Here is a 26,913-nt window from a genome sequence, read left to right as displayed (position 1 = left end):
GCCAGATTGGAGTCCATCTGTCTAATCTAGTTCTTTTGTGCAAGGAGAAATAGCTGTCTACAGCAGAAAAACAGTCAAGGATAAACCAAATATTTTCCATTCCTTAGAAGCTATGCAATTGCAAATTAAAAAGTAAATCCCTCATGAATTCCCCCTTGATAAATTCAGTGAGGAAAAAAATCCACCTCCTGCTTAGACTTTTTAGTATGGCATTGCCCTTGGGCTCTTACTTATCCCTCATGGAGGGTACTGATGAGGTGGGAATGGTGATTATGAGGCCCATATGTTACCATAATATGGATTGCTCATTGCCCAGACAGAACAGTCAACAACCTTCAGGTAGCTAATAAGCTTAGGCCCCAGCCTCTTAACTCCTTCAAGGCTTACCAGGCAGGGAACAAACTTTGACTTGACAAGACAACACTTAAGCTAATTGAGGTTACACAAATTAGAATGCTTATAACATAAACAATCTGGTGACATTTGGAGAGTTTGAATTATGTGTTTATGAGAACAACAGAGAGATTAATTAAAGCAGAAAAGGGCCAGTCATCCTGGTGAGTGGTCATAAAAATGTCTGGTGAATTAATGTATGATTTATTGTTCCCATTGTGTTTGAGAGGCTTTGTGGCATTCTGTAAAGCCCCAATGGAAATCAGATTAAAATGAAGGGACATTTCTACTTGTCCTTAAACTTAGTTTGCAGTGCTGTTGAGGGAGGAATGAAGTTCATAGGACCAGGAACTAAATCCAAGGCATTCGGAACAATGATTCTTGCTTCCTAGTGGGTTGGTCTTAAAAGATGAATATCTATCCTAATTCCTCCTCTGTGTGTGTTTAGGGGAATGCAGCAGTGGGATTTGTGATGAGGCCTCCTGCATCAACGGAGGCACCTGCACCGCAGTCAAAGCAGATTCCTACATTTGCCTTTGTCCCCTGGGATTTAAAGGAAGACATTGTGAAGATGGTGAGAAGGAAGTGAGCTGCTAACTAGCAAGCGGGATACAGAATAGGAGAGTTGGATGGAGAGGCAGAATTTGGTGTCTGCTTAATTGTTCATGGATTAATGTAATTTTTCATCCATGGAACATTAGTTAGACTTAGAAGACAGTTCAGGAGATGCATTTTCAGAAGAGTTTACAGAGTCTTTTGGCCAAGTTGTAATACCCTACTCTCATTTGTTTGGACTGGGGCTTTCCAAATACCCCATGCTTAAATCAATTGTATTTTGGGCACAGTATGATGTGCTTCTTTTGAAACTCATATGAAACTAAAGAACCATAATAGATAGTATATATATGAAGTATGCAAAAATTGTTCACTTGGGAATATTTGGTTGGTTTTTAGAAGAAGAAAATCTATGTTGAGTATACCATATGGACTATGGGTAGACCATATTCTCTTGATTGGATAGAAGCCAGAAAGGAAGAAAAAATAATCAGGCATCCAAAGCTAATCAAGGATCTTCAATTTTTAGATTGTAATGGGAAGGGTCTTGAGCAACATCCATTTGTTTGGAGGGCCTGGACCTATAATTTCCTCAATGTATGGAATTCTCATCATAGAAATGCTCTCCATCAATACAAATGAACAATCCTTTAGTAACTTATAGTCCTAATGAGTTGCCTAAGGTTCTGAGACTTTCTCGTAGTCACATAACCAGTATCTTGATGTTATATCTATCTGACTCTAAGGCCAGATCTCTACCCAGTATATCTCAAAGAATTATTTTTTTTTTAAATCAGCAATTTTGCATTCATTTCTCACTGAGTATTCTAATGTCATGTTTGTTTCTTGTGAGACTTTCAGCTTTCACCTTGGCCATCCCTCAGTTCAATCAATCTCTGAGGTCTTTTGCTGCAACCCCTTGGCCATTAGAGTCCCAGTATTACCTCTCTTTCATGGAGTTTGAGATCACATTTCGACCAGAGTCAGGAGATGGTGTTCTATTGTACAGCTATGACACGGACAGCAAAGACTTCCTATCTATCAACATGGTGGATGGCTATGTGGAATTCAGATTTGACTGCGGCTCTGGAACAGCTGTTCTCCGGTAAGGACCAATTCCAAGCCCCCCCCCCCCCCAAAAGACTAATACATGGACATTTTGGAATCAACCCTAAATTTCTTTAATTGTCTGCTACAAAAGTGAGTACTATCCACACAATCCACAATCTAGCACTATCTTACCTTTTGTCTTGAGCTTATATCTTCTCTATCTTTCAAACAAGCATCCACATTCCAGCCTTTGTGCCTTTTTAAAACATGATTCCACAAGCCCACAATGTTCTTCTTCCATCTCTGCACCTATTAAGTTCCTTTCTATTCTTTAAAGTAGAACTCATATGCCATTTCTTCTTCAAAAATCTTCCCTAGTCCCCTTCCCAATTTCCTGTGGGTGAAGATCTTCCATTTTAGGCCTTCTATAGCAATTTTTAACACTCTCTTATACATGTGTTATAATGAGTTTTATAGTTTGTTTTTTATGCTAGTGATTTCTTTATTTCTAGACTGTAGGAAGGAAGGACTTAGTGTTATCTCCCCTAACAGAATGTAAACTCAACAATAGTAGGAACAGTCTTTATATACCCAGTGCCTAATGTGGTTCCAAGCACAAATTCTTATTGGATTGTATTGCACAGCAGAGTTTTATACATCATAGGCAATAAGTAGAAGTTTGTTTACAGATAAATGAATGAAGCACATTTAACCATGTCCTTCCTTTTCATGTTGTATTCCTGTATATTTCTATTTTCTGAACTCTGGCCTAATACACACAGAAGAGATACTTCTTAGAGATAGTATTCTTCTGCTTACAATGTTGGGGGTTTTTTGTTTTATTTTTTTTTTTTTTTTACTTTCTCAAATGATTTCCTAGCAGGTAGCTGTTTTCTGCTCCAAACAATGGAAAATATTTCTTGCTTGAGGTAAAAATGAAATGCCCTGATTTCTTCATAGGGTGGTAATATACAATGTAATCATTAAACCCTTAATAACTATTAATCTATCATCATCATAATATCTAGAATAAATTTATGTGCATATATATGCATGAAGATGCATATATAGATAAAATATCACTTTAAGATTTGCAAAGTACTCTACAAATATCTCATTTTGTAGCACTATACTTTTTTGTGGTAGATAATAAATATTTGTTGATTAATTGATGAAAATGTTAATGATTAGTGATCTGCTTTATTATGTGATTCTATGATTTGGGTTATAGGAAAGGGAGGAATATGTTTCTTTTTTAAAAATATTAGACATCTCCTTGCCCCAAGCCTGAGGATAATTCAGCTGGGGATTAATAAATTAATTAATTAATCAAGCCTGAGGATAATCCAGCGGGGATAATTTTCCCTTTTGTGTTTAATGTTTATTTTTCCTCTCACTCTCTTCTCTACATGGTCGGTAACTTCCTAGCCTCAGTGGGCCCTGAAAGATTGGGGATCCTAATATTATACACTAATGCTTCACAGTTTCAATAAATGTTATTTCATTACTGGTTTTCTAATGATGCCCATGACAACCTATGCATAACAACTTGGGGAAGATTCTTATTATATTCTGTCCTATATACACCATAGAAAATCCATGCAACATATTGGAAGCTTTCCTTCCTGCAGGTGTAGACAGAGTCCTTTTTGTCAGCAGGAATTTCCTACTGGAAAGAGAATTTCCCCTCCCTTCCACAAAGAGTCTAATAGAGTGGTACCTCAAAGTGAAACAGACTGACACTGGCATGGCAACAAACCTTCCACAATCATAAACTATCATGGCCCTCCACAAGTTTCTGAGGATGGAGGGGAGCTTTCCTAATCCACTACTTAAGACATTTGGAGGTGAAGAGAGTCCCTACCCAAGACCCTTTTTTCTATCATTTCTTCCATGAGGAAAAGAAGAAAAGTTACTAGAAAACAAATATTTTAACATTACAGTTTAAACACATCTAAGTCCTTCTCCAAGTCTTCATTTCAGTATAACAAGCTTTGTTTTTAGAGGCTGTCTCACCAAAAGGCAGCTCCTACCTGGGACATTGAGGTATGGGCTAGGAATGGAATGGTCTGTGGATCTGTTTCCAAGGTCCAGCTTAGCCCAATTCAGAGAGGTGTATTACAGTGAGATTGGCTAAAGAGTGAGAAAGTTTTTTTGAGCACACCAGCTTTCAAACACCTAACTAGGAAGTCACACCGAGGGGTCATGATCTTACACTAGCAGAGACTAATCACAATAAAGAGATCCTGGATCCTAGAAATCTGTAGAAAGCTCTGAGAAAGCAACTAGGAAAAAAAAAAAAAAAAAACAGTTTAAATCCTGATCCCAAGGAGCCTAAAATCATGTAGGAGAAATGAGATCCTTTCTAAATCCTTTTAATCTTCCATCTAGTAAGAAAAATAGAACTTGTATGCAAGCAGTTTGGTACTGTAAGATACAATGTTTCTGGTCTAAGTTACACTATTCCTGACATCAAAAGACCCAAGTTTCTATGTTACTAATGCTCACTACTTGGGAGAGGTTAGATAAGTAGTATGTTCTCTAGCTTGTTTCCTCACCTTCAAAATGAGGTCAGACTGGATGACTCCTGAGGTCTCTTCTAGTTTGAGATCTATAATTCCATATTTAAGGAAAAACATTTTTGATACATTTGATACATTTTTGAGCCCCTGACTCCTGAGCATTTCTCATCTTTGCATTTATATCTACTTCCCTTACTCTGTTCCCTATTTGCCCGCTTCTGCTTAAGACCCATTCCATCTAATAAGAGTGTGTTCCTTGTCTCTACAAATGTCTATTTCTTCTCTCCTGAAGTTCCCCAGCATGCTTTTCTTCAATAGTGCTCCTGCAGCAAGAAATTAGCAACCTTTTTTCTTTTTCTTAAATCTCCTGTTCAGCTGACATTCTTTCCCTCTGCCTGCCATTTTGGAAAGAGTACACGGGTGACATGTGACAACTGTAGATTGGCTGTAACTGCTGCTCATTCCTCATAGCTGATGAGAAATTCTGGCTGTGCTTAGTTTAAATGATTATTAAAAACAGCCATTATTTTTTCTTCTGTGACTGTTCCCCTTATCCATCGATGACACTGCCTGCTATGGAGGATGGACATTTCTCTTTGTCTCTGTCTTTCTCTGTCTCTTGTCTCTCTCTGTGTGTGTGTATATCAGGGGCTGTTTAGAGCTGCTAGTTCCTGTACTTCTAGACAACTTTGAGTAGTCTTGGCTGATTCTATTTGCATAAGATTATGCAAAACAGCTGAAGCAATTCACCTGAAAGGATTCTGTGCCGACAGGTTGAAAAGAAGGGGGGGGGGGGGGGGAGTGCAACATTGATTATCACTTTTCCCCTTTCAAATTTAGCTTCCTCCTGGATAATGGCCAGGAAAAAAACCAGAGAAACCTATGTTTGAATTTTTTGGCATACCTCAAAAAATCAGCTGTATCCTTCCCACCCACCTTCTCTGCAGCTATAGCTGAGAATGGGAACTTTAATAGCATTTGGGATACTGGCAAACTGGAACTAGGCACAATTCTCCTTTCAGAATATGGTACCTAATTTTATTGGACATGAAGAGCTTTTCTTCAGTTGTCCAAAGTAGCTGTAGCCCTTACCTGTAAGCAAAGACAAGTGGAGAAAGAACTCTGGAGTGTTAGGTGTAGCAAAAGGAGATAAATTTCTCCAAACTTCAGAGATCTGTTCAACACTGAGGAAGCATTTGAACACAAGCTCACTAGTTGATTCTTTCTCCTCCCACATGCATCCATTCATTGTCTATTAGAACTACAAAGTCACTTCTCAACAATGAGAGGATTCAGGACAGTTCCAATAATCTTGTAATGATGAGAACCATCTACACCCAGAGAGAGGATTGTGGGAACTGAGTTTGGATCACAATATAGCATTTTCACTTCTTTTGTTGTTGTTTGCTTGAATTTTATTTTCTTTCTCATTTTTTCCCCTTTTTGATCTGATTCTTCTTGTTCAGTAAGATAATTGTATAAATACATATCCCTATATTTGATTTACATATATTTTACCATGTTTAACATATATTGGATTACTTACCATCTAGGAAATGGGGTGGGAGAGAGAGGAGGAAATTGGAACACAAAGTTTAGCAAGGGTCAATGGTGAAAAATTATCCTCGCATATGTTTTGAAAATAAAAAAGGATAATAAATAAATAAATAAGGAACCACAAAGCCATTAAAGGATTTTTTTTTTTTTTTTTTTTGGTAACACATTTCAAATACTTCTTTTTGAATCCAGGCCCACAACTGAATGTTATTTTTAACTGAGCTCTCATGCTCTACCCCCTTATATCTTATTCATTGCCAAATCTTTTTGTTTCTATCTTTACAATATTTTCTTGTATGAATCCCTTTCTCTCCACTCACATAGCTGCTATTCTAATTTAGGTCTCATCCCTTCTTGCCTGTACTGGGATAAACTTCTAATTGATCTCCCCACTCTAATTCATTCTCCACTCAGCTGCCAATGTGATATCTCTAAAGCCTTTGCCTGACTATCACTCTCCTACTCAGTGAGCTTCGCTGGCTAGCTATTACCTTCAGAATCAAATACAAACATTTCTGATATTAAAACTTTTCTCAACATGGCCCATTCCTACATTTCCAATCTCCTTACTTTCTCATTCTCCATGTACTCCACAATCTGGCTACCACTTGCTGCTCCTCATACACTAGATTCTTTGTCTCCCATTTTAATGCCTTTGAGGCACTGATATATTTGCACTGGCAAATATATCCCAGGCCAAGAATTCTTGGCTCCTCAACACCCCTTTGTTTCTCAGGCTTTCTCTAAGACTCAAGTCAGTTCTCATTTTCTACAGGAAGCTTTTCTTCATGCCTAGTGCCTTCCCTGCTGAAATTACCTCCCATCCACTCAATATTTTCATGTGGCCTACTGTATTATAATGTTAGCTCTTTGACATCAGGAAATGGTTTTTAAAAAATTTTTTTTTGCATTTTCTCAGTGTTATCATAGTGCCTACCATGTCCTAAGCACTAATAAAATCTTGTTGACTAATTGGTTGAATTAATAGAATCCAAACAAAAAAACTTAGAATTATAGGATATCAAAATTAGAACTACATTGTTACAGATAATCTAGAACAGCCTCCCTCAGTTTTCATATTCTAAACAGAAAGTCTGAAAAAAATGCACATTACTTGCTCAAGGTCATTTGACAGATGAGACTTAAGTTCATTGAATAATTGAGCTAGAAAGAACCTTCAAGAGAATATGGTTCAGTTCTTTAATTTCGCAGATGAAGAAATCTAGTCCCAGAGATACCAAACCATTTTTACCCCAAACTATCCACATCTTCAGACTAAAATCATGCCCCCTTCAGAAAACTGACCATTTAATCCATGGGGCTCCTTTATTGCATATTTATTTAGCCAAGGTGATTAAATTCTAGTTGCTAAGGTCCAATCACAAGAGTATTTGCTAAAGCAAATAATCTGCTAATATTGTGTCTACTGCTTTTCCTGATGTTTTTTTCTTAAAAAAAAAAAAAAAAGAGTAGGAGATACTCATGGTTGTGCTGGAGCCAGCTCCAACAGCTTGATTTATGGTTTTACTGATTTTCTAGAGTTAAGAAAATAAATGAGATAAATGTTAATATACAGATTAAATTTAAATCTGTATTATATATACATTTTTATTTCTGGAGAGCTATTTGCTAAACATTTACCAGCATATCACCGAACAATTTAATATGGACATAAGAGTCCCCAAAGTATAAACCAGATGCCTTGTTTTCTTTATGACAGTCTAGCACACAACTGCCATATTCCATTTCTTGAAGCTATAGAACAACATGAGTGGAATATTTAATATCTATATTCCACTGGTATTGTTATGTGGATACAAAAGATGGGACATAACAGTCTCAAAAGGACTAAAAATGCATATTGCTCAGAGAGCTCTGGAGAGAAGCATGATGAGTATAAACTGTCTGCAATATATAATTAATGAGGAATTCCGAAGAATCAGAATAAAGGATGCCATCAGGGAAATGTGTAGTAGAAAAATTAAAGATGTGCTATGTTGAGGATGAGAATTATTAAACAGACAAAGTGTTCCATTGGTTTCCTTGAACTGTCAAGACAACGCAATGAGGGTACCCAGGACATTGGATGGTCTTCCTGAAGCAATATGTATGGAAGGACAAAACTCACACAGGAAGGGAAGGAATAAATGGGTCATAATTTGCATTGTTAGAGGGAATATCCACATTGATGAAACCATCACTCCATTCAAGGATTTGTGACCTTGAGAATTTAGTAAGTCTCTTATGGCTCATTCTGGACTTAGATTCTTTTGCCATAACTTCCTGAGCCAACTTCATACTTGTCATTTCACTAGAAATCTTGGCATCTAGCTTTAACAATACTTTGCCCTACTAGAGAGTTTTGGATGCTTCTATAAGGCAGGTTGCATTGATTATATCCACTTAGCTTTGTGGGAACACAAAGCTGGTCTCAAGGTCAGCAAGACTTGAATTCAGGGTTCGTCACTGATACATGCTGGCTGTGAGACCCTTGGCAAGTCATTTAACTGCTAAGCAATTTCCTTTCCTTTTTTTTTTTTTTTTTTTTTTTTTTTTTTTTTTTGAGGCAAGTAAAGTTTACTGACTTGTCGAGGGTTATACAATTAATAAGTGTCTGAAGCTAGATTTGAACTCTAGTCCTCCTGACTTCACTGTCCCAATTAGCTGTCCCATTAGGCAAGTTTCTAAGATATAAGTTGGGGGAAAAGGTGCCAACCTGTATTGGAAGAGGGAATTTCATTATCTGTATGTTCCTTTTATCAATGAAATCACAGACCCACATCCCATTCCTATTTCCTGTTTAGCTTTAAAACATCCTTTGGATATTTTTTGTTCAGTCATTTCAGTTGTATATGGCTATCCATAACTCCATTTGGGGTTTTCTTGACAAAGATACTGGAGTATCTCCAGCTTATTTTACAGATAAGAAATAGAGGAAACAGGGTTAAAGGACCTGCCCAGGGTCATGTAGCTAATAAGTATCTATGGCTAGATAATAACTCAGGTCTTTGTCACTCCAGGCCTGGCATTGTCACTCTGTCATCTAGTTGTCCTCTTTGAATATTGGCAGGGCAAGTATTTTTCTTCCCATATTACTGAAGTTAAGAAAGATGAGATGTTATTTTAATCATATATCAAGTTAGTGGCAGGTCAGGATCAGTTTTACAGAGCAAGCTAGTGTCTTTTTTTTTTCCACTAGACCTGGATGATGTTTATCTTGTACAAATACAATAGGAGTCCACAGGAATAGGAATTCACTAAAATTATATTTCCTTCTCATTTCAGGAGTGAAGATACCCTTTCTCTAGGTCACTGGCATGAATTGCATGTGTCACGAACAGCAAAAAATGGGATCCTTCAAGTGGATAGGCAAAAGACAGTGGAAGGCAGGGCAGAGGTAAGACACAACCCGTCATATTATTTTTCTATCAGTTAACATTGAGGAATCTAACCATCTTAAGCCTGAGAAGCTAGAATCTTAGAGTTAGGAAGTCATGGGTTGATATTCAGCTCTCTGACACATACTATGTGACACTGAATATATCAATTAATCATTCAGTGCCCTAGGCAGTCCTTTAAGACCTTCCATGTGGTCAAACAGTTACTGATTTGTATTGGTAAACATCCTCACTAGGCATCTTCTATACTAGAGAAATCACAGATCTGGTTTTAAGAAAATGGTACTTTAGACTCTCTAAATTAGGAGAGATCTCTAATTTCTTAGAGAGAGACCTCTTCAGAGGTCAATTAGTTCAAACCATAGCTGAAAAGTAATCTTTTCTCCCAGAGCTTCTAAAAAGTGGCTATTATGTCTTCAAATTACCAACACTAACAAGGCAAGTTTTTTGTTGTTGTTGTTGTTGTCTGGGTCCCATGATCTCTGACTACCAGAATTCCAAGATATAGGTGCATGCAAGAGAATAAAGTAAGACTCAGTGTTGTCAAATGATAAATAGTTGCTCCCTTGTGACACAGAGCCCTCCTCACCCAGCCCTTTACTATCTACCATGTCCAAAATTTCAAACATCTTATATCACAACAGGTATACAGTATTGCCTCAGGAACACATATAACACAAGGGAATACAAACACAGATACACAAGAAAATTGCTCAGAAAACAATAGAAATTACTAGAAAGTAATTGCTGTATCATAAAGGAATTCTACTAGGTTCTCCTTTCAACACAGTCAACTCTGAAGTCATAGTATAAGGATAAGTTTAGGAACACCATGCTCAGAGTAAGAGAAATATAAGCTTTTATTAGGATTATTGGCAGCAATTGTTATCTTTTAATTTCCACAGCTCAATTATTCTGCTTCCTTGTAATACTTCTAATAACTTTCAAGCCCTGGTTAGGAAATACTATCCCATTTCTTTCAGCAATATAACTGAATCTTCAGGGGAAACCAAGAGACATGCTTTGCTCTTACGTATATGAGCTGCTCTTACCTCATTGAGGGACTGCTCTAAATTTCCTACCAGTAAAACCCCAATTCCCTACCAGTATAAAAAAATCATAATATTCTCATAATCACTTTTACTAATGAGAAAACTGAAGACAAGAACTATAAAATAACTCCTCAGGAGTTAACAACCAACTCATCTGACTTCTGATCCAAGACCTCTTCTTCTCATTATTCACCTCATTAATTTCTCCTAGTACTTCTGATTCAATCAATTAATCAGCATATTTTATTAAATGTCTGCTATGTACAAATAACCACACATTGGAGACACAAATACAGAGGATGAAATCATTCCTAGTCTCTCTTTTTAATGATATTTGGATGCAGTTACTTACCCAGGGTCACACTGATGGCTAATAAATGCCTGAAGTCAGATTTGAACTCAGTTCTTCCTGACTCTAGAGTCAGTGCTTCTCCACTGTGCCACCTGACTGCCCAATTCCTGTTCTTAAAGAACGTATATACTATGGAGGAGCCAACACATATACCTACAAATATACATGGAATAAATATAAAGAAAATAAATACAAAGGAGTCAAATAAAAGGTAGTTAGGGTCTTATAAGTATGGCCAAAATGAATAAAAAAGGCCTTGAACATTGGACTATATGTCCAAGTAAAATGAAAATTAAAAAACAAAAACAACCAAACAAAAAAGCAGAAGAAGCTCTTTCTTTTACCACTTCCAGATAAGACAAGTTCTTGGTCTCCTGTATAGAAGAAGAAACCATGAATACCTGGGCTTAGCATCAAAGTAAAGAGCATGGTACCAGTGCACTACCTAGGTCAGGAAGGTAATGAAGGTCATGGCTTTAAAATCAGAGGACAAACTCATAACATATTCAGTTGGAAAAGGGCTTCAGATCCTACTTCCATCATTCAGTTACATTTCACAGTGTGGTAGGAAAATCGTATAATACACATTTTCATAGAATCAATTATCATGAACATTAGGGATGGGATAAAATCCTAAAGACAAATTTTAATCAAGAATTTCAACTCTCAACAAACTTTTAATCACAACTGTTGAAAATCAATCAGCATTTCATATACCTACATATATATATATATATATATATATATATATATATGTGTGTGTGTGTGTGTGTGTATTATATATATATATATATATATATATATATATATATATATATATATATATATATATATATATATATATATATATATATATATATGTATGTATGTATATGTATATATAATCAACTACTATGTTAAATAAACACTAGGGATAACAAGGAAAAGCAAAATTTGTCTTTGCCTTTTCCCCCACTTCCCAATCCAATCTCTCTATGTTGCCTTGGCCATAAGGGCAACAGCCACTCTCTGGCCCAAACTCACTGCTGATTGACAGAATATTTGACCTACTCCATTTCTGATCTGGAGTGGGTTCAGCTCCCCATATAGACTGGTGCCCATCCTCAACCCCATTTCCATGGACTTGCCATATTGTTGTCCAGATTTAGTGTAGACATCCAATTGTCTTTAGCCCTATTGCAGTTTAGAACTTCCAAACTCAAGAGATCTACCAGCTTCAGTCTGCCTAGTAGTAGGGATTATGCCCAGTAGTCCTTGCCTTTCAAGGAGATTACATTGTAATGGGGGGGGTGATAATGTATTATATAAATATATACATGTAAAACACAGAGAACAAATAGATTACCTTAGGAAATAAAGTTTTCTAAGCAAAAAATAATGGGTGAATTTTACAGTTTTGAAGATGAATTCACCTCTTCTTTCTCAAGAAACAAAGAAGCTTCACAGCCCATGCATATAAGTACCAGCTAGAACAGAGGTGTCAAATATTAGGGAAGAAGTAGATTAATATGTAATTAAGAAAATATTTAACAAAATAAATGAAAATACAATAGAACATAGATAACATTAATATGTGGTTTTTCTAAATCAATACACACCTCCAGAGATCTCTCTGTACCATATAGTGGCCCTCATTTCTATTTGAATATGATACTACTGAGTTACAGGGCATGAAGAATTTTCTATAGTACTAGAAGGAATCAACTCATGAGCATCAAACTCAACTTTGTTTTAAATTAACATTGAGTTTAACAAACTATCATTGTTCTCTCTACCCTTACCTATCTGTAAAATGGAAATGGGAGCTATCATGAGAATGTTATAAATGGTCATTAATTGCATTGGTTGTAAAGAATTTAAGAATTGTCATTTTGCAGAATACAGCATTTGCTCTTAGGAAGTATAGCACACCACAGACCTATCATTACAAATAATACTAAAACATTAACCTCAGAGTCAGAAATTCCTGCTTCAAGTTTCATCTCTGACACATACTGGTTATGTGACCTTGAATTAATCTCTTAGTTTCCTAGTGTCCCGAGCATCTCTTTAAAACACAAAGTTGAAGAGAAGGTACCAATATGCAGTGTGGGGAGAATTTCCTCACTCAAAATTCTCTATATGATATCCTAGTTTTAGTGCATATATGTGTGTGTGTGTATGTGTGTGTGTATATATATATTCTAGTTCTAGCATATATATATGTGTGTGTGTATGCACACATACATATATATATATATACATATATATATGTGTGTGTGTGTGTATATATATATATATATATATATATATATATATATATATATATAACCCACCCCAGAGGGTTTCCACACCCATCATATCTGGATATGACTTGCACCCAACGGTAGAAGTCAGTGTCTCCTTTGTCTCTATTTGAAGCAGCCCTTGGCTCAGTGGAAAGGACTGGAGAGCCAAAACTGAGAACTGTTTTAGTAAGTGACTCGTGAGTGTGTGAAGAATTTGTTTGCAGCTGGTCTCTGAACCAGAGAAAGGTAGCTCTGTTCTGCAGGAGGAATGTGTGTGTGTTGAAAGTTGAGCTGTAAACAGTTGTCTTGCTTGGAGATTTTGTGGGAGAGAGCATCTGGTAGGGTTATGACCAGGTGAAATATATGGGGGAACAGGGAGAAGAAGTGGAAAATAGCACACTGCTTGGTGTGTGGGACTTTTAAGTTGTTAAAAGGGACTGATCTTGAGCTCTCTGTGAATGCTCAGTGGGCAGCACTTAAAATTTTTCCTCAGTCCTAGAAAGAGAGAGATCCAAGAAAAGGTCATTGGTAACTAAGGAATACCGTGTTTGCAGGGGCCTTGTACAATCTTAGCATGGTATTATTTGCTTAGCTATCTGAGGAGACTCCCTCCAGCTAAGCACAAGAGGCAGATCCTTATATGAAGCCCTTTCTCTAGCCTGGAGCCATGCAGGCGTTGCTTTGATCTTGGTGTATTTCTTTCTTTTATTCTGCCCTGCTGGATGACAGCTGTGTAACCTTGCCTCTTGTCAACAGGAACGTGAAAAAAGGATGGGAGGAGGATTTTGATGGGCAGCCAGCACCCCAAGAAATCCTTTCCCTTTTTCTACCTGGAGTTTCTATAACTTTAGTTGCAAAGTACCTTTCAAAACAAACACATTTTCATTTTGACTTCTTTGTAATCTTCCTCCTGCATTGACTTATTTTTACTCAGAGGCTGTGGTGACAATTTCTGATCCAATATTTAAATGGGTCATTGCGTCCCTCTTAGGCCAAACATGAACGTATTAATTAGAGGGATTTCTGAAAGCCCATCTGCCTCTTTGATAACCTTCAATTAACATGGGCCCTTCAAGTTGACAAGTTGTTTAGTAAAGTGGTTCTCCTGCTGCTATTTTGGGTACTATTTATAATGAAATGATGCATTCAATAGTTGATAATATATTAATATGCTATGTCACCCATAGAACTTTCATCCTCTAAGCTCTCAGAATGCTTTGAAGGATCTTTCTTTAGATAGTCATACAAAAAACAGGGTTTGGAGCCTAGATTGCTGCAAACCTATAGGAGGAAGTCTTATAGGCTTGTGAATGTATATGGGGTCAGAAAAACTTATCTTAATGACATAGAAACAAATGTTCATACATTTAGAGCTGGAGAAAACTTCCAAAGGCATCTAATCCTCTTATGTGATACCTTAAGGTCACCTTCAGAACCCTTTGGAAGCCAACCCTCTTATGACACCTTAAGTAGAAAGCATCAGAAATATGCTTTGAATCCTTTTCATTCTGAAGTCAGAATTCCTTCCAGTATTCTCTTTAAAAAGTAAGGGATGGAAAGATCTTAGCTCCCTCTTCCATTCTAACTTGAGAAAACCCATGGCCATTACAAAACAGTGTAAAAGTTTCCTGGATGATATACTGGAAAATTGCCATGAATGAGACTTGAGATTTTCTATACCCACCCTATTCCTTTGCCTCCTAGGAGGTACAAAAGAATTGTTAGCCTAACATTTTTTTGTATGCTATTTTTTATTTTTGTATATATGTATACTATTGTATGTATGCTATGTATTGTGTATATTTGTGTATTGTATAGTATGTATACTATTATTTTAACTTTTTATTGTGATTTTTTTTCTCTTTAACTCTCATGCCAGGGAGCTTTCACTCAAATTAAGTGCAATACTGATATATTCATTGGTGGAGTCCCTAACTATGACAACCTAAAGAAGAATTCAGGCATTCTCCAGCCTTTCAGTGGGAGCATCCAGAAGGTACAAGTATTAACTTTTTACTATTGTGAGATATTGAGTAAAGTCTTCATATTGAGGATTGCTATGGAGTAGAATCTTTAGGATGATGGAATCAAAGAATCAGAAATTAAGGTATGTCCATCCATTGAGGAATGACTAATATGAATATAATGTAATACTGTTGTGCTGTAGGAAATGATAAAGGGGAGCTTTCAATAAAACCTGGGAGAATGTGTATGAACTGAAGCAAAGTGAAGAGAGAACCAGAACAATTTACCTAACATTTTTATTTACAAAACATATACATGGGTAATTTTTCAACACTGACCCTTGCAAAACTTTCTGTTCCAAATTTTCCCCTCCTTCCCTTAGATGGCAGATAGTCCAATACATGTTAAATATGTTAAAATACAAGTTGAATCCAATATATGTATACATATTTATACAGTTGTTTCTTGGGCAGTTTGCTGCACAAGAAAAATCAGATCTAGAAAGAAAGAAAAAAACCTGAGAAGAAAAACAAAAACACAAGCAAATAATAACAGAAAGAGCAGAAATGATATGTTGTGGTCCACACTCATTTCCCATAGTCCTCTCTCTGGGTGTAAATGACTCTCCTCATTACTGAGCAATTTGAATATATAACAACATTTTAAAAATAATTTTGAAGGACTTTGAACAATACAATGACCAACAATGATTAAAGAGGAACCACAATGAAGCATGCTACCGACTTAATAGAATTTTAAGGAACTTGAGGTGCAAAATGAAAGGATTTTTTTAGGGGGGATATGGACAAAGAAGAATTTACTCTTGCCTGACTGCATATTTGTTATGTGGGCTTTGTTTTTCTTTTTAAATTAGAGAAAGAAAAAATAGTTTTTTGTTCATTAGAATAAATAAAATCGGGGCAGCTAGATGGCACAGTGGATAGAGCACCAGCCTTGAATTCAGGAGAACCCGCGTTCAAATCTGGTCTTAGACACTTAACACGTCCTGGCTGTGTGACCCTGGGCAAGTCACTTAACCCCAGCCTCAAAAAAAAAGGAAAAAAAGAAAAAATAAAATCAACTTTTAACATCATTAATCATATTAAAACCAGTGCTACTCCAAACCACATGATTATATCAAAAGATGAAGAAAAGACTTTTATTGAATTATTTATACTAATTTTTTTTAATTGGAACACTGACTATCCATTTAATATGATAAAAGTATATATATGTGTGTGTGTGTGTGTGTGTGTGTGTGTGTGTGTGTGTGTGTGTGTGTGTGTAGGACATCCTAAAAATCTCAGTTCAGTTTTAAACTTTGTAAGTTTTAATAAGTTTAAAACTGAAATACTTTGCATATTTACATATATACAATTATTGAAAAAATGTTTAAATTTCGCTCAACTTGTCACCCTCTTCTACTTCTTGTGGCAGGCAGGACAATGATGGTGTTGCATGTTCTAAATGTACCAAAAGACCCTGGGATATCTCATGAAGGGTAGCAGTGCTTGGATAAATCTAAAAAGTCATACTTTGGGGAGGAAAGAGGAGTAGAAGGAAGCCTAAAATCTATTCTTGGCTTTATTCTCCTCTCTGGAATTTCTCTTTGGTTTGCTCAGGATGCGAGCCAATTTGTAGAGCTGGGTCCCCCCCCCTCTTCAGCAGTTGCAGGCTATTAATCATATAACTGAGCTTATAAGAATTAGGATGGAAGAAGACTTGCAAAGGGGTTACAGAAGCTGTTCAGCCACAGAGATTAAGTCCTGCATAAAATTCCATGCATCAGTCAGTCCCATACTATTTCCAGCTCTTCCCTTCCCTATATAGGAGGCTAGAAAAATATGCTCTCTCTACAGCAATAATTGAATAAGTCACAGACACTGACATTACCAGAAAATCAAATACACCATAAATAACAAGCAGAAACAAGGCATGGTTAGGCTACTTTACCTTTCTAGGTATGAATTTTCACATCTGTAAAATAAGAATATAGGATTCTATTTCTAAACTTCCTGCCAGCTCTAAATCTGTTCCCCTGCAATATTGTCTAAATTCACCTTGATTCCTTAGAACCAGAGACTTAAAAAGTAATAGACTCATAGGATTGAAAGGGACTTTGGAGATTATCTGATTTTACCTACCAATTTTAAAAGTGAGAAAACTACCCCCCCAAAAAAAGTGAGGAAACTAAAAATGTGTTTTATGCTTGTGGGCCAGTGCTTATCTTCATCCCTGAGATGAAGAATGAAAATGACTAAAATGCGAAAGAGAAAAAGAGAAAGACACACAGTGAGAGACAGAAGACAGAAAGAGGTGGGGAGGGAGAGAGAACAAGTATCTTGCTTTTCTACATTTAAAAAACTCTGGGGTCTCTGGAAGATCTCTGTCCTCAATTGTTCATTTGGCTTAGATATTTGCTGTTCTAGGATGGCTACAACCCTAATCTTCTTAGAGTCTAGGTCTGACCCTGTCACATACAGCAGAGACTCCTGTATCACTTCCAAAGCCAAATATAAGATCTTCTATTTGGCATTCAAAGCCCTTCACAACCTCCAGACTGTAGGCATTTTCACTAGCTATTCCCCTGGCTCAAATTCTCTTCCTTCTCTTTTCTGCTTCCTTCAAGTCCCAGCTAAAATCTCTCCTTCTGTAGGAAGCCTCTCCTGATCTTCCTTAATGCTCTTTCCTTTCCTCCATTAATTGTCCCCTATTTATTCTGTATATAGTTTGTTTGTACAGAGTTGTTTCCATGTTGTTTACCACATTAGACTATGAATTCCTTGAGAGCAGAAATTCCCTTTTATCTTACATCGTATCCCCAGAATTTAGCACAGTGCCTGGTACATATAAAGTACTTAATAAAAGCTTATTGATTAAGTCATAGGTGGCTAAATTAATTAGCCATCCATCTCATTTGTGTGTGTGTGTGTGTATGTGTGTGTGTGTGCGGTTTTCTTTTTTGAAGGCAGTAGATATGCCTGACATATTCATACTTTACTCCACTCATTCTTTTCCCTGTTTTTTCCTTCCTTTCTTCTCACTGATCCATACACTTTTCAAATTATTCCTTTTCAAATTATTACTTCCTTAGAGATGCTTCCATTGTTTCTATTATTATTGATTCTCATCTACCTTAACCTCCTTCCTTCCCTCTCCTTGGCTAAAGCTTAAACAGCCATCTTTAAGCTCTAACTGCATAGAGCCCTTTACTACTAGCTTAGAAAATGGAAATTTCAGAAAGACTGGGTCTTATTGACATTGAGATTGAGGGGAAAGAAACAGTTGGGAGGAGGAGAAAAAAGTAAAAGAGAGACTCAAAATTTTCTCTCAGCTTGAGTTATCTGCTTCCAAGATCCAGGCAAGCCTTCCAAAATCCATATTTAGATCAGGAAGTACCACTGACACACTCTTGTAACCTTCACACATATTGCTGAGTTCCCCTGAGGGGTGATCTTACTTTCTCAAAGTAAATACACATTCTGTCCCATTGATGGAGAAATCCTCTTGGGAGTGGGAAGTAGGGGAATGTGACAGTTCATAATTTATTTCCCTTCATGTGAAATCAAAGGCATTCTTCAATAGAAGCCATGATGGGAAAAGATAAGGAAATGAAGGCTAGGAATTTTTAGGATTTTGGGTTCTTATGAATAAGCAAGTATGAGAAAATGCATGCAGTAGGAAAGCACAATGGCTGGACTCTGTAAAGGTAGACTGGTAAATCATACTATAACGTCCTCTTGATTGGCCTTCTTGCCGCTAATCCCTCCTTTCTTCAATTCATCTTTCATATCAATGCTCAAGTAACCTGACATTTAATACTCAACATGTTTAATTTATTACTTCTGCCATCGCACATGGAAAACAAGTGTGACTTGCCTTGGAAGCTTTTGAAACCATTTACACCCTTCACTAAAAATGATTCCATCCATTCCCAAGTATTTTCCATTTTCCTTTTGAAGCAGGAATGGGAAATTAAGTAAAGTTAAGAGGGGGGAGTAAGAGAAATAATTTGTAATTTTCTCCTGAGTTTTCTCTTATTTCTTTTTTTTTATCCTATTTTCTCAATCTTCAATTATACCACCCCTCTACTCAAAAACCTTGAGTTGTCTACTGAACAAAATGTGAACCCTTGATCTTAGCATTCAAGCCACTCTCAAATCTCACTCCCTATCTTTCTAACTTTATCGAATATTATTCCTTTTTCAATGTGCTAGAGATACAAACTAAGCTGCATACCATTTTTATGCTCTTTGTTTCTTTGTCTCTGCTTAGACCACCACCATTCCCTGAAGGGACTTTATTCCTGTAGGTATCCCTTACTTCCATCCCCATCTAAAACCTTGTGTTCTTTTAAAGCCCAGCTGAGATGTCAGGTCCTCCTTAAAGCCCTCCCTGATTCCCACTGCTGAAATTGTTCTTTTCCTTTGCCTGGCCTACTAGCTCCCTATTATCCCAAATTTTTCATAAGAATTTGCTTATTGTGCTTTCCATTGTGCTTATATTTTGCTTGTAGCACTTTTTTTTTTGTTGTGGTGGTTTAAAATGTTTCTGCCTCTTATCACCAACTTCTCAAGTGCTGGGTCTGTGTCATTCCACCTTCATGCAATGAAATCTGATATCCTTCTTAGTAGCACCTTTTACATAATAGGTGTTAAATAAACATTTGTTGGATTGCATTGAATTATAATTTGAAGAGATATGTTTATTATCAAGAGAGTAGTCACTTTATCCTAATACTCTATTATTTCCTATTACATATATATGTAAATAATTATAAAATTATCATTAGTGTGATTTTTACTTACTTTTACTTACCTTTCACATTTCCACCAGGTTAGAAGGCAATCTAAGCAGATGGTAGAGATCTTTGTGCATAGAGTTACTCAAAATCACAAAAATCCAGACCCAAGCTATATTAAGTAATATTTTAAAAGCTTACATAGAGGGCCTCTGAATTCTTCCATTGTTTTTTCTTGTTCCAAGATTGTCCTCAATGACAGAACCATTCACGTGAAGCATGATTTTACTTCTGGTGTTAATGTGGAGAATACTGCCCATCCCTGCGTGCGAGCCCCCTGTGCCAATGGAGGCAGCTGTAGACCTAAGAAGGATGGGTATGAGTGTGATTGCCCCTTGGGCTTTGATGGGCAACACTGCCAAAAAGGTAAACACCAATAGCATTATAGTCTCTGGTTCTTGGCTTGTGAGGAGGGGGTGTAACAAAAACACTGAACTATTATTAGAATAGCTATAACCTTTCACACATTTGGGTCTATTACAAGAAGATATCAAGTATGTGTACATGTGAGTCTGGGGGAGAATACAGACTTTCTGGTTTTTAAACTGAAACTAACCCATACATATAACAGATATATAAATAGTACATATATATAAACAGAGGTGCTATTATATGCAGTTTTACTAAGCAACCTTCTCCAATTTTAGAAATATTTTAAGCTTAAACATGCTAATAAATAATTAAGCTAAATCTCATATAATGATTTTAGATATTTAAAACCAACTAAAATTTCAACAACAATTTTACTTGGAATTATTGAAATAATGTAAAATTACCTGAAATTATTAACAGACCAAAAGAAAAAAAATTTCAGAAGATAAATTTAAATCATTCAGATTTGAATAACTTGATTTTGATTTTCAAAAAAAGAAATGAAGAAAGAAAGAAAGAAAGAAAGAAAGAAAGAAAGAAAGAAAGAAAGAAAGAAAGAAAGAAAGAAAGAAAGAAAGAAAGAAAGAAAGACAAAGAAAAAAGAAAAAACAACAGAAGGAGGAAGGAAAGGAAGAAGAAATGGAGGGAGGAAGGAAAAAAGAAAGAAGGAAAAAAGGAGGAAAGGAAGGAAGAGAAGAGGGAAAAAGAAGAAAACCCTATAAAATGATTTCTCTCTTAAGTGTTTTATCTATCTATTTAAAATTCTTTAACTATCCAAAGTTCTAGGAATGATCCTAAATATAGATTTTGTGGCAATTGGACCACTTGTGAATAAATGAGCCAGTTTCTGTCATTTCTGGGTCATAGGACACAGCCATGAGAATTTAGTAAGCTTTGGACTGTATGCTTCTAATTACCCAAGAAATAAAAGAAATCATATGTGATGAAAATGAGGTTTTCAGATGACTTTTTAAAAAGTGCAGTATATTCTAACTATTTCTTTTTTTGATCATTAAGGGGTATTCGTGGCTTAGAAATTCTCTTATTCATTAATGTATGGAATGGCAGATAGAGAAGTGGATATTTTAAAAGAGAAAGACAGAAACCAATGGAGTTTTTAAATGTTGAAAGTAGCATAGAAATTTTGTGGATCGATTGCATTTTAAAAACAATTTAGTAAACTGTAAGTGGATCCATCAGGCTTAACATGCCAGCTAATGACATACATTAAGGAAGATCAATTAGCATTTTGACAAATTAGTCTCTATACTTCAAGCCAGCAACTTATTCAATTCTTAAGTTATGTTTACATTAGTCTGCCATTAGTGAATTTTTGCCATAAAATTGTATTCATTTATCTTTTACAAGTATATTTGAATTCCATAAACCTTACTGGCAGCCAAACTCAGTCTGTACTTAATATACTAACTCCAATGATTAAGGTCACCACTGATGCCATGCTATGGAAAGAAGGCTGGATCTAGGGACAAATTACTCAAGTTTGAATCCCAGCTCTGTCCTTTACCCATGTGTCCATAAGCAAATCACTTAACTTCTCTGTAACTCAGTTTCCTCGTTTATAAAATAAAGCCGTTGGCTTTGATGACACTTAAGAGCTCTTCAAACTCTAAATCTATGATTCTTTAAGGCTATTTATCATGGTGCTGCATAGGGAAGTGTGTCTGACTTAAACTGACAAATTATCATTTGGAAGGAAAAGATAAATAAAACGTAATTTATGAACTTGTCTTTTATTTTTTTCTGTTGTTATTCTTAAATGTTTTATACATATATATATAATACATATATGTAATATATGACACATGTTATATATTATACACATATAATATATAGATACATAGAATATATATTATAAATAGCATATGTACACAGATTGCACCATAATTCCATATTAAGAAAGACATCTACAAGGATTTATCTACAGGATCCTGAGAAAGTCAGAAAAACCTCAAAATAGCAGCTGAAATCTGCAGGGTGCCCTTGGCCTCCTGACCTCTGCTTCAGCAGCTTCCAGCTGCTTGAAACATGGTAGGAACAGGAAAAGGCATCTGTCTGCTCTGCTGTACAATATGTCTTTGTGCTTTATAAGTGAGAATGCCATAGCTAGCAAAGTCATCTTTTATCAGTTCACCATCACCAGGAGGGCATGTTTATATTGATAGCAGTTTGCATTTCATCATTTCTACTCCTTTTAAACATGGCATGAGAGAATTAGTGGAGGGTAGGATTCTGGCTAGGACTGTCAACAGCTTTCTTCCAATACCTTCCAGGTGAACCATTAAGATTTTCACTTTTAAATCAATATCTGGAGATTGGATTTGCATAAGAAAAAATATTCCAACAGTAAAATTTATTATTATAATAACATTTGGTAAGCCAATATCATGTGCCTGAAGTTTTGATTGATTGATTGAAAAAGAAGCTGTTTTGTTTAAAAGTTTAAAAGTTCCAGAGAAGGTACTTCAGAAACTATCTAATTCAATATATGTGTGAATTGAAACTCCCTATCCTTATCACAGCATACATACATACATACACACACACACACACACACACACACACACACACACACACACACACCTGTGACAAGTGGTCATCTAGACTCTTCTTGAACACCTAGAGTGAGTGACTGGTTGTTTATCACCTTCTACAGCAGCCTATTCTACTCTGGACAGCTCTGCTTGGGAGATCTTTTCTATGTAGAATCAAACTTATTTACAGGGACTACTTATTGCTCTGATTTCTATATTTTGAGATAAAGTAAAACAATGGAATCTCTTCCCCATGTCACAATCCTTCAAATTCTTTAAAACACTTATCAAGTCCATTTCTTCTTCAAGTTAAATTCCCCATTTACTAGTTCACAGTGGAAGGGGCTTGTCACCAATAGATTGCCCTCAAGATGATGATCTTTTTAGCCATGGCAATTGATATAACCCAGAAAAAAAATTAAATGATCCTCATTCCTACATGGCTTTTATTTGCATAATGGCAAATGGTGACCTCTGGGCAAAGTATAGAGAATTTTTAAATCACACAAAAAAGTCTGCTGAGGAAAAATTGTATGCGACACCTTTGTTCAATGACTAATTAATGGAAATATTAGAGAACATTTACCTATATCATTACTGATAGACATCCTCACAATAAATAAGACAAAAGCAGGTCATAACTAAATGGAAGAATGGGTCATAGAGTTCCCTTGGAGAGACAAAGAAATTTGTTTCCCTGTGAGCGCAAAGGCAATAGCAATATTATTTAACAGAAGAGTTAGTCATATCATCTTGTACTACTCATGACATCCATCTGCAAAATGAATACCATTGAAAAAATTGAGAAAGTCAGTCAAGAACTTAGGAAAATCATCCAAACCAAGTCAGCATTTTATCAGTTACTTCATACAAAGCCAAGTGCATGAGTGAAGAGTGAAAAATACATTTGAAAATAATGTTCAGATAAAAAAAAAAAACAAGACACCAAAGACTTATAGACTACTCAGAAGTCTCACGACTATATATCATAAATAATTTTTACCAAAGAGGGCTGGAATGCTCTGAACATATTGAATATCAAACAACATGCACAAACATACACACACATGTAATTATATGATAACAGGAAAAATTTGAAGTGGGAGTCACTGTAGAATATACTGTATGTAATAGGAGCAGAGAAGTTAGAAGAGATGATAATGATAAAAAGAAGATATTTAGTTGCAACAATTTTATCCTAATTTATTCAAATAAGCCTTTGTTGCAAAAAAGTGGAAAACAGAAAAAGATTAAGAGATCCAAGATAATCACTATTTCTAACAGCTTAACTGGTATGTAGCAGAACAAAAGATCCCAGAATCCACTTTAGATAGCAAATACTATTTTTTTTGCCAAACTGAGTGATAACCACCCATTTAGAATGACAACACCATCAGCTTAGAATAAAAACTTTTTTTAAAAATAATGAAAAAGTATGGCAAACAATTATGAACATTATAAAACATTGAGAAGCAGTGGAGATGAAAAAAGTTTGCAGAAAACTTATGAGATGTTACTCAGCTACATCATTCCCCAAAACATTCACAGATTAAACTGGCATGAATACAACAAAGAGATGGCAAATGGAAACAATTTTTGCATTTATTAAATCAATGCCCATCATCCATACATAGAAGTACCACATTTCGGACCCTAGAATCTAAATACCAATGTTCTTTGTGAGGTAGTACAAATGGCACTTAAGAAAATGAAATTGGCAACAACAGCTGGACAATACCAAATGCAGCCTGAGGAAATCCATGTTGGACCTGTCACAATCTTGAAAGCATGGAGATTATTTGACAAGGAAAGTGAAGACACTAAAATAATAGAAAAAGTCACAAACAATATTTATTATCTCCCCCGAAAAATAGGTAAATGGACATTAAGGACAGCTGACCAATTTGCCTTCTCATTATTAATTTTTAAAAATAATTCTCTAATAGATGGATATACTTTATGAAATATGAAAAGGGGAAATGTCATGATTTTGCAAGTGATTTCTTATGGGAGATTTCATTGTAGTGACACAATTTAAAAGGACATCCATTCTAGATAAAACAAAATCTTGAAAGCATTGAGAGTTTGCCTTAGAAAGGGGAAAAGATAGAAAGAATGGAAGATATTCAGATAGAACCATATGCTTGTTTTCTTTTTATTATAAAATCTTTATGAGAATGACTTAGACATACAAAGGCATCCTTGCCACAAATATGAGAAAGGAATAGGCAGGTTTTTGCAAGCCATTTTCAATAGCAGACTAGGTATTTGGGATCACACTATTGACAAAGGAGGGAGAAAACAAAATCCCTCTGTGTTTATCATTTATTGATTACCAAAAAGAAAAAGACTTTGCTTGGAATAGAAGCAAACATAACTCTAGAGATTCTCTTGTGTGTGTGTGTGTCAAAATCACATGGAATCTCTTGATAAATTCAACTGAAGAACTCTCACTTCAGTCTCCAATGTGTTATGAATGTCAAGAGAGACATAAAACAGGAAACTTTATTGCCAAAGTTATTTAATAGTGTCATGAAGAATCCACATTAATAAGGAATTCCCTTCAGATGTCAAAGTCTTTCAGATGCGCCTATTTATAAATAGGAACCACTTGGAAGACTAGGATATTAGATGAGCACAAGGTCATTTGAATTCCATCCTTTTAGACTCTTCCATGCACCTCAGGGACATTTCCCTGGAGTTTAGAAGTCAGTATTCCAGATGATCACTAGGTGGGGGTGTTGCTCCATTGGCTGCTTCTAAAAATTGCATACTTTGCTAACTCCTTCAAGCCACACTGAAGTGGATCAGAAAGGCAGTCATCTTAATTGGATCCTTTGCTGTGCTCTTAAAAGTTCTGATATTGCTTTAATCAGTAATGATACAGCAGAAAGTTGTGTTCCTGATGTGGATTATGAGTTTCCTGTTGTATTGAATAGTTTCATATCACATTTCTAGGTGCCAAATAGAAATCTAGGTTGTTGCGGGGGGTTGAGTATAAGCAAAATAGTGCAATAATTAAGTGGCAGAGTGGGTAATGTGCCCAGGCTACATTCAGAAGGTCCCAAGTTCAAATCTGACCTCAGACACTTACTAGCTGTGTGACTCTGGGTAAGTCACTTTATCACTCTGCCTCAATTTTCTCATCTGTCAAATCTGAGCTGAAAAAGGAAATAAAAAGTCCTTTGGGATTATAAAGGGTCAAACATGACTGACAATTAAGCAAGGAAAAATATTTTCAATACAGATGGACCCCAGATAAAAACTCACCTAATAAACTTAGACAGTTATGTTACTCTTTACTAACAAATCTAGTGTCATACCTTTGTGAACAGATGAAAGATTTGGGGGATGGTTAAGCCAAAGAGAGAATGCTGGAATACAGGCAAGGGGAGCACAACCACTATCTTTAAATCTAGGAATTGACAGGTGTGGAAAAAGAATTAAGTGATTTGGAAGTACAGAATTAGGATTATGGGTAGAAATTTCAGGGGTATAGTTTTGTCTCAGGAAAAGGAATATTCCTAATATTTAGAGTAATCCAAAATTCGAGTGGGCTACTTCATGAAGTTGTGAATTCTCTGTCACTGGAAATGTTTGGGAGTAAAGTTTGGAGGTAGAGCTGACCATCTGTCTAGGGATGTTATAAAGGGAATATAAACTTTAAGTGGAAAGTTGATGGCCTCCAAAGTCCTTTCTAATTTTATTAATTCTATGAAGTAACTAACTTGCCTAGAGAATTTAAAATGATTTGGTTTACAAAAATTTTAATTATATATAATTCTGCAGGAGATAATATTAAGTCTCTTCTAGCTTTCACATTCCATTATTAATCCACGATTCATCACCTCTACTGCACATAAAGTTTTTAGATACATTATTTGTACTTAGATCCCCAGTTTTTAGTACAGAATTAAACATTTATTGAGTATTTAATAAATATTTTTTGACTGATTTATTCATTGATTTCTACTTTTTATGTCAGAAAGAGTTCACCTCTCCTTTGTTCACTACAAAATAATCACATATACCATCTCTCGAAAATCATTGTTATTCAGATTATTTTGACACTTAAGA

At 35.8% G+C, this 26,913-nt stretch overlaps 1 protein-coding gene across 2 annotated transcripts in view; it reads left to right on the top strand.

The window, feature by feature from the left end:
• The window catches only part of EGFLAM (EGF like, fibronectin type III and laminin G domains), a 244,052-nt gene that overhangs the window by 195,926 nt on the left and 21,213 nt on the right, over nucleotides 1-26,913 (top strand). For both annotated transcript variants that reach the window (XM_074282625.1, XM_074282626.1), the window contains exons 14-18: nucleotides 842-967; nucleotides 1,810-2,053; nucleotides 9,363-9,474; nucleotides 15,026-15,142; nucleotides 20,098-20,278. In XM_074282625.1, coding sequence (XP_074138726.1) covers nucleotides 842-967; nucleotides 1,810-2,053; nucleotides 9,363-9,474; nucleotides 15,026-15,142; nucleotides 20,098-20,278 — 780 coding nt within the window. The remainder of the gene's footprint in view (nucleotides 1-841; nucleotides 968-1,809; nucleotides 2,054-9,362; nucleotides 9,475-15,025; nucleotides 15,143-20,097; nucleotides 20,279-26,913) is intronic.

The sequence above is a fragment of the Sminthopsis crassicaudata genome, chromosome 1, assembly GCF_048593235.1.
Source record: "Sminthopsis crassicaudata isolate SCR6 chromosome 1, ASM4859323v1, whole genome shotgun sequence".
Lineage (NCBI taxonomy): Eukaryota > Metazoa > Chordata > Mammalia > Dasyuromorphia > Dasyuridae > Sminthopsis > Sminthopsis crassicaudata.
The sequence above is the reverse complement of the archived record's forward strand: the minus strand, read 5'-3'. Positions and strand labels throughout refer to the sequence as shown.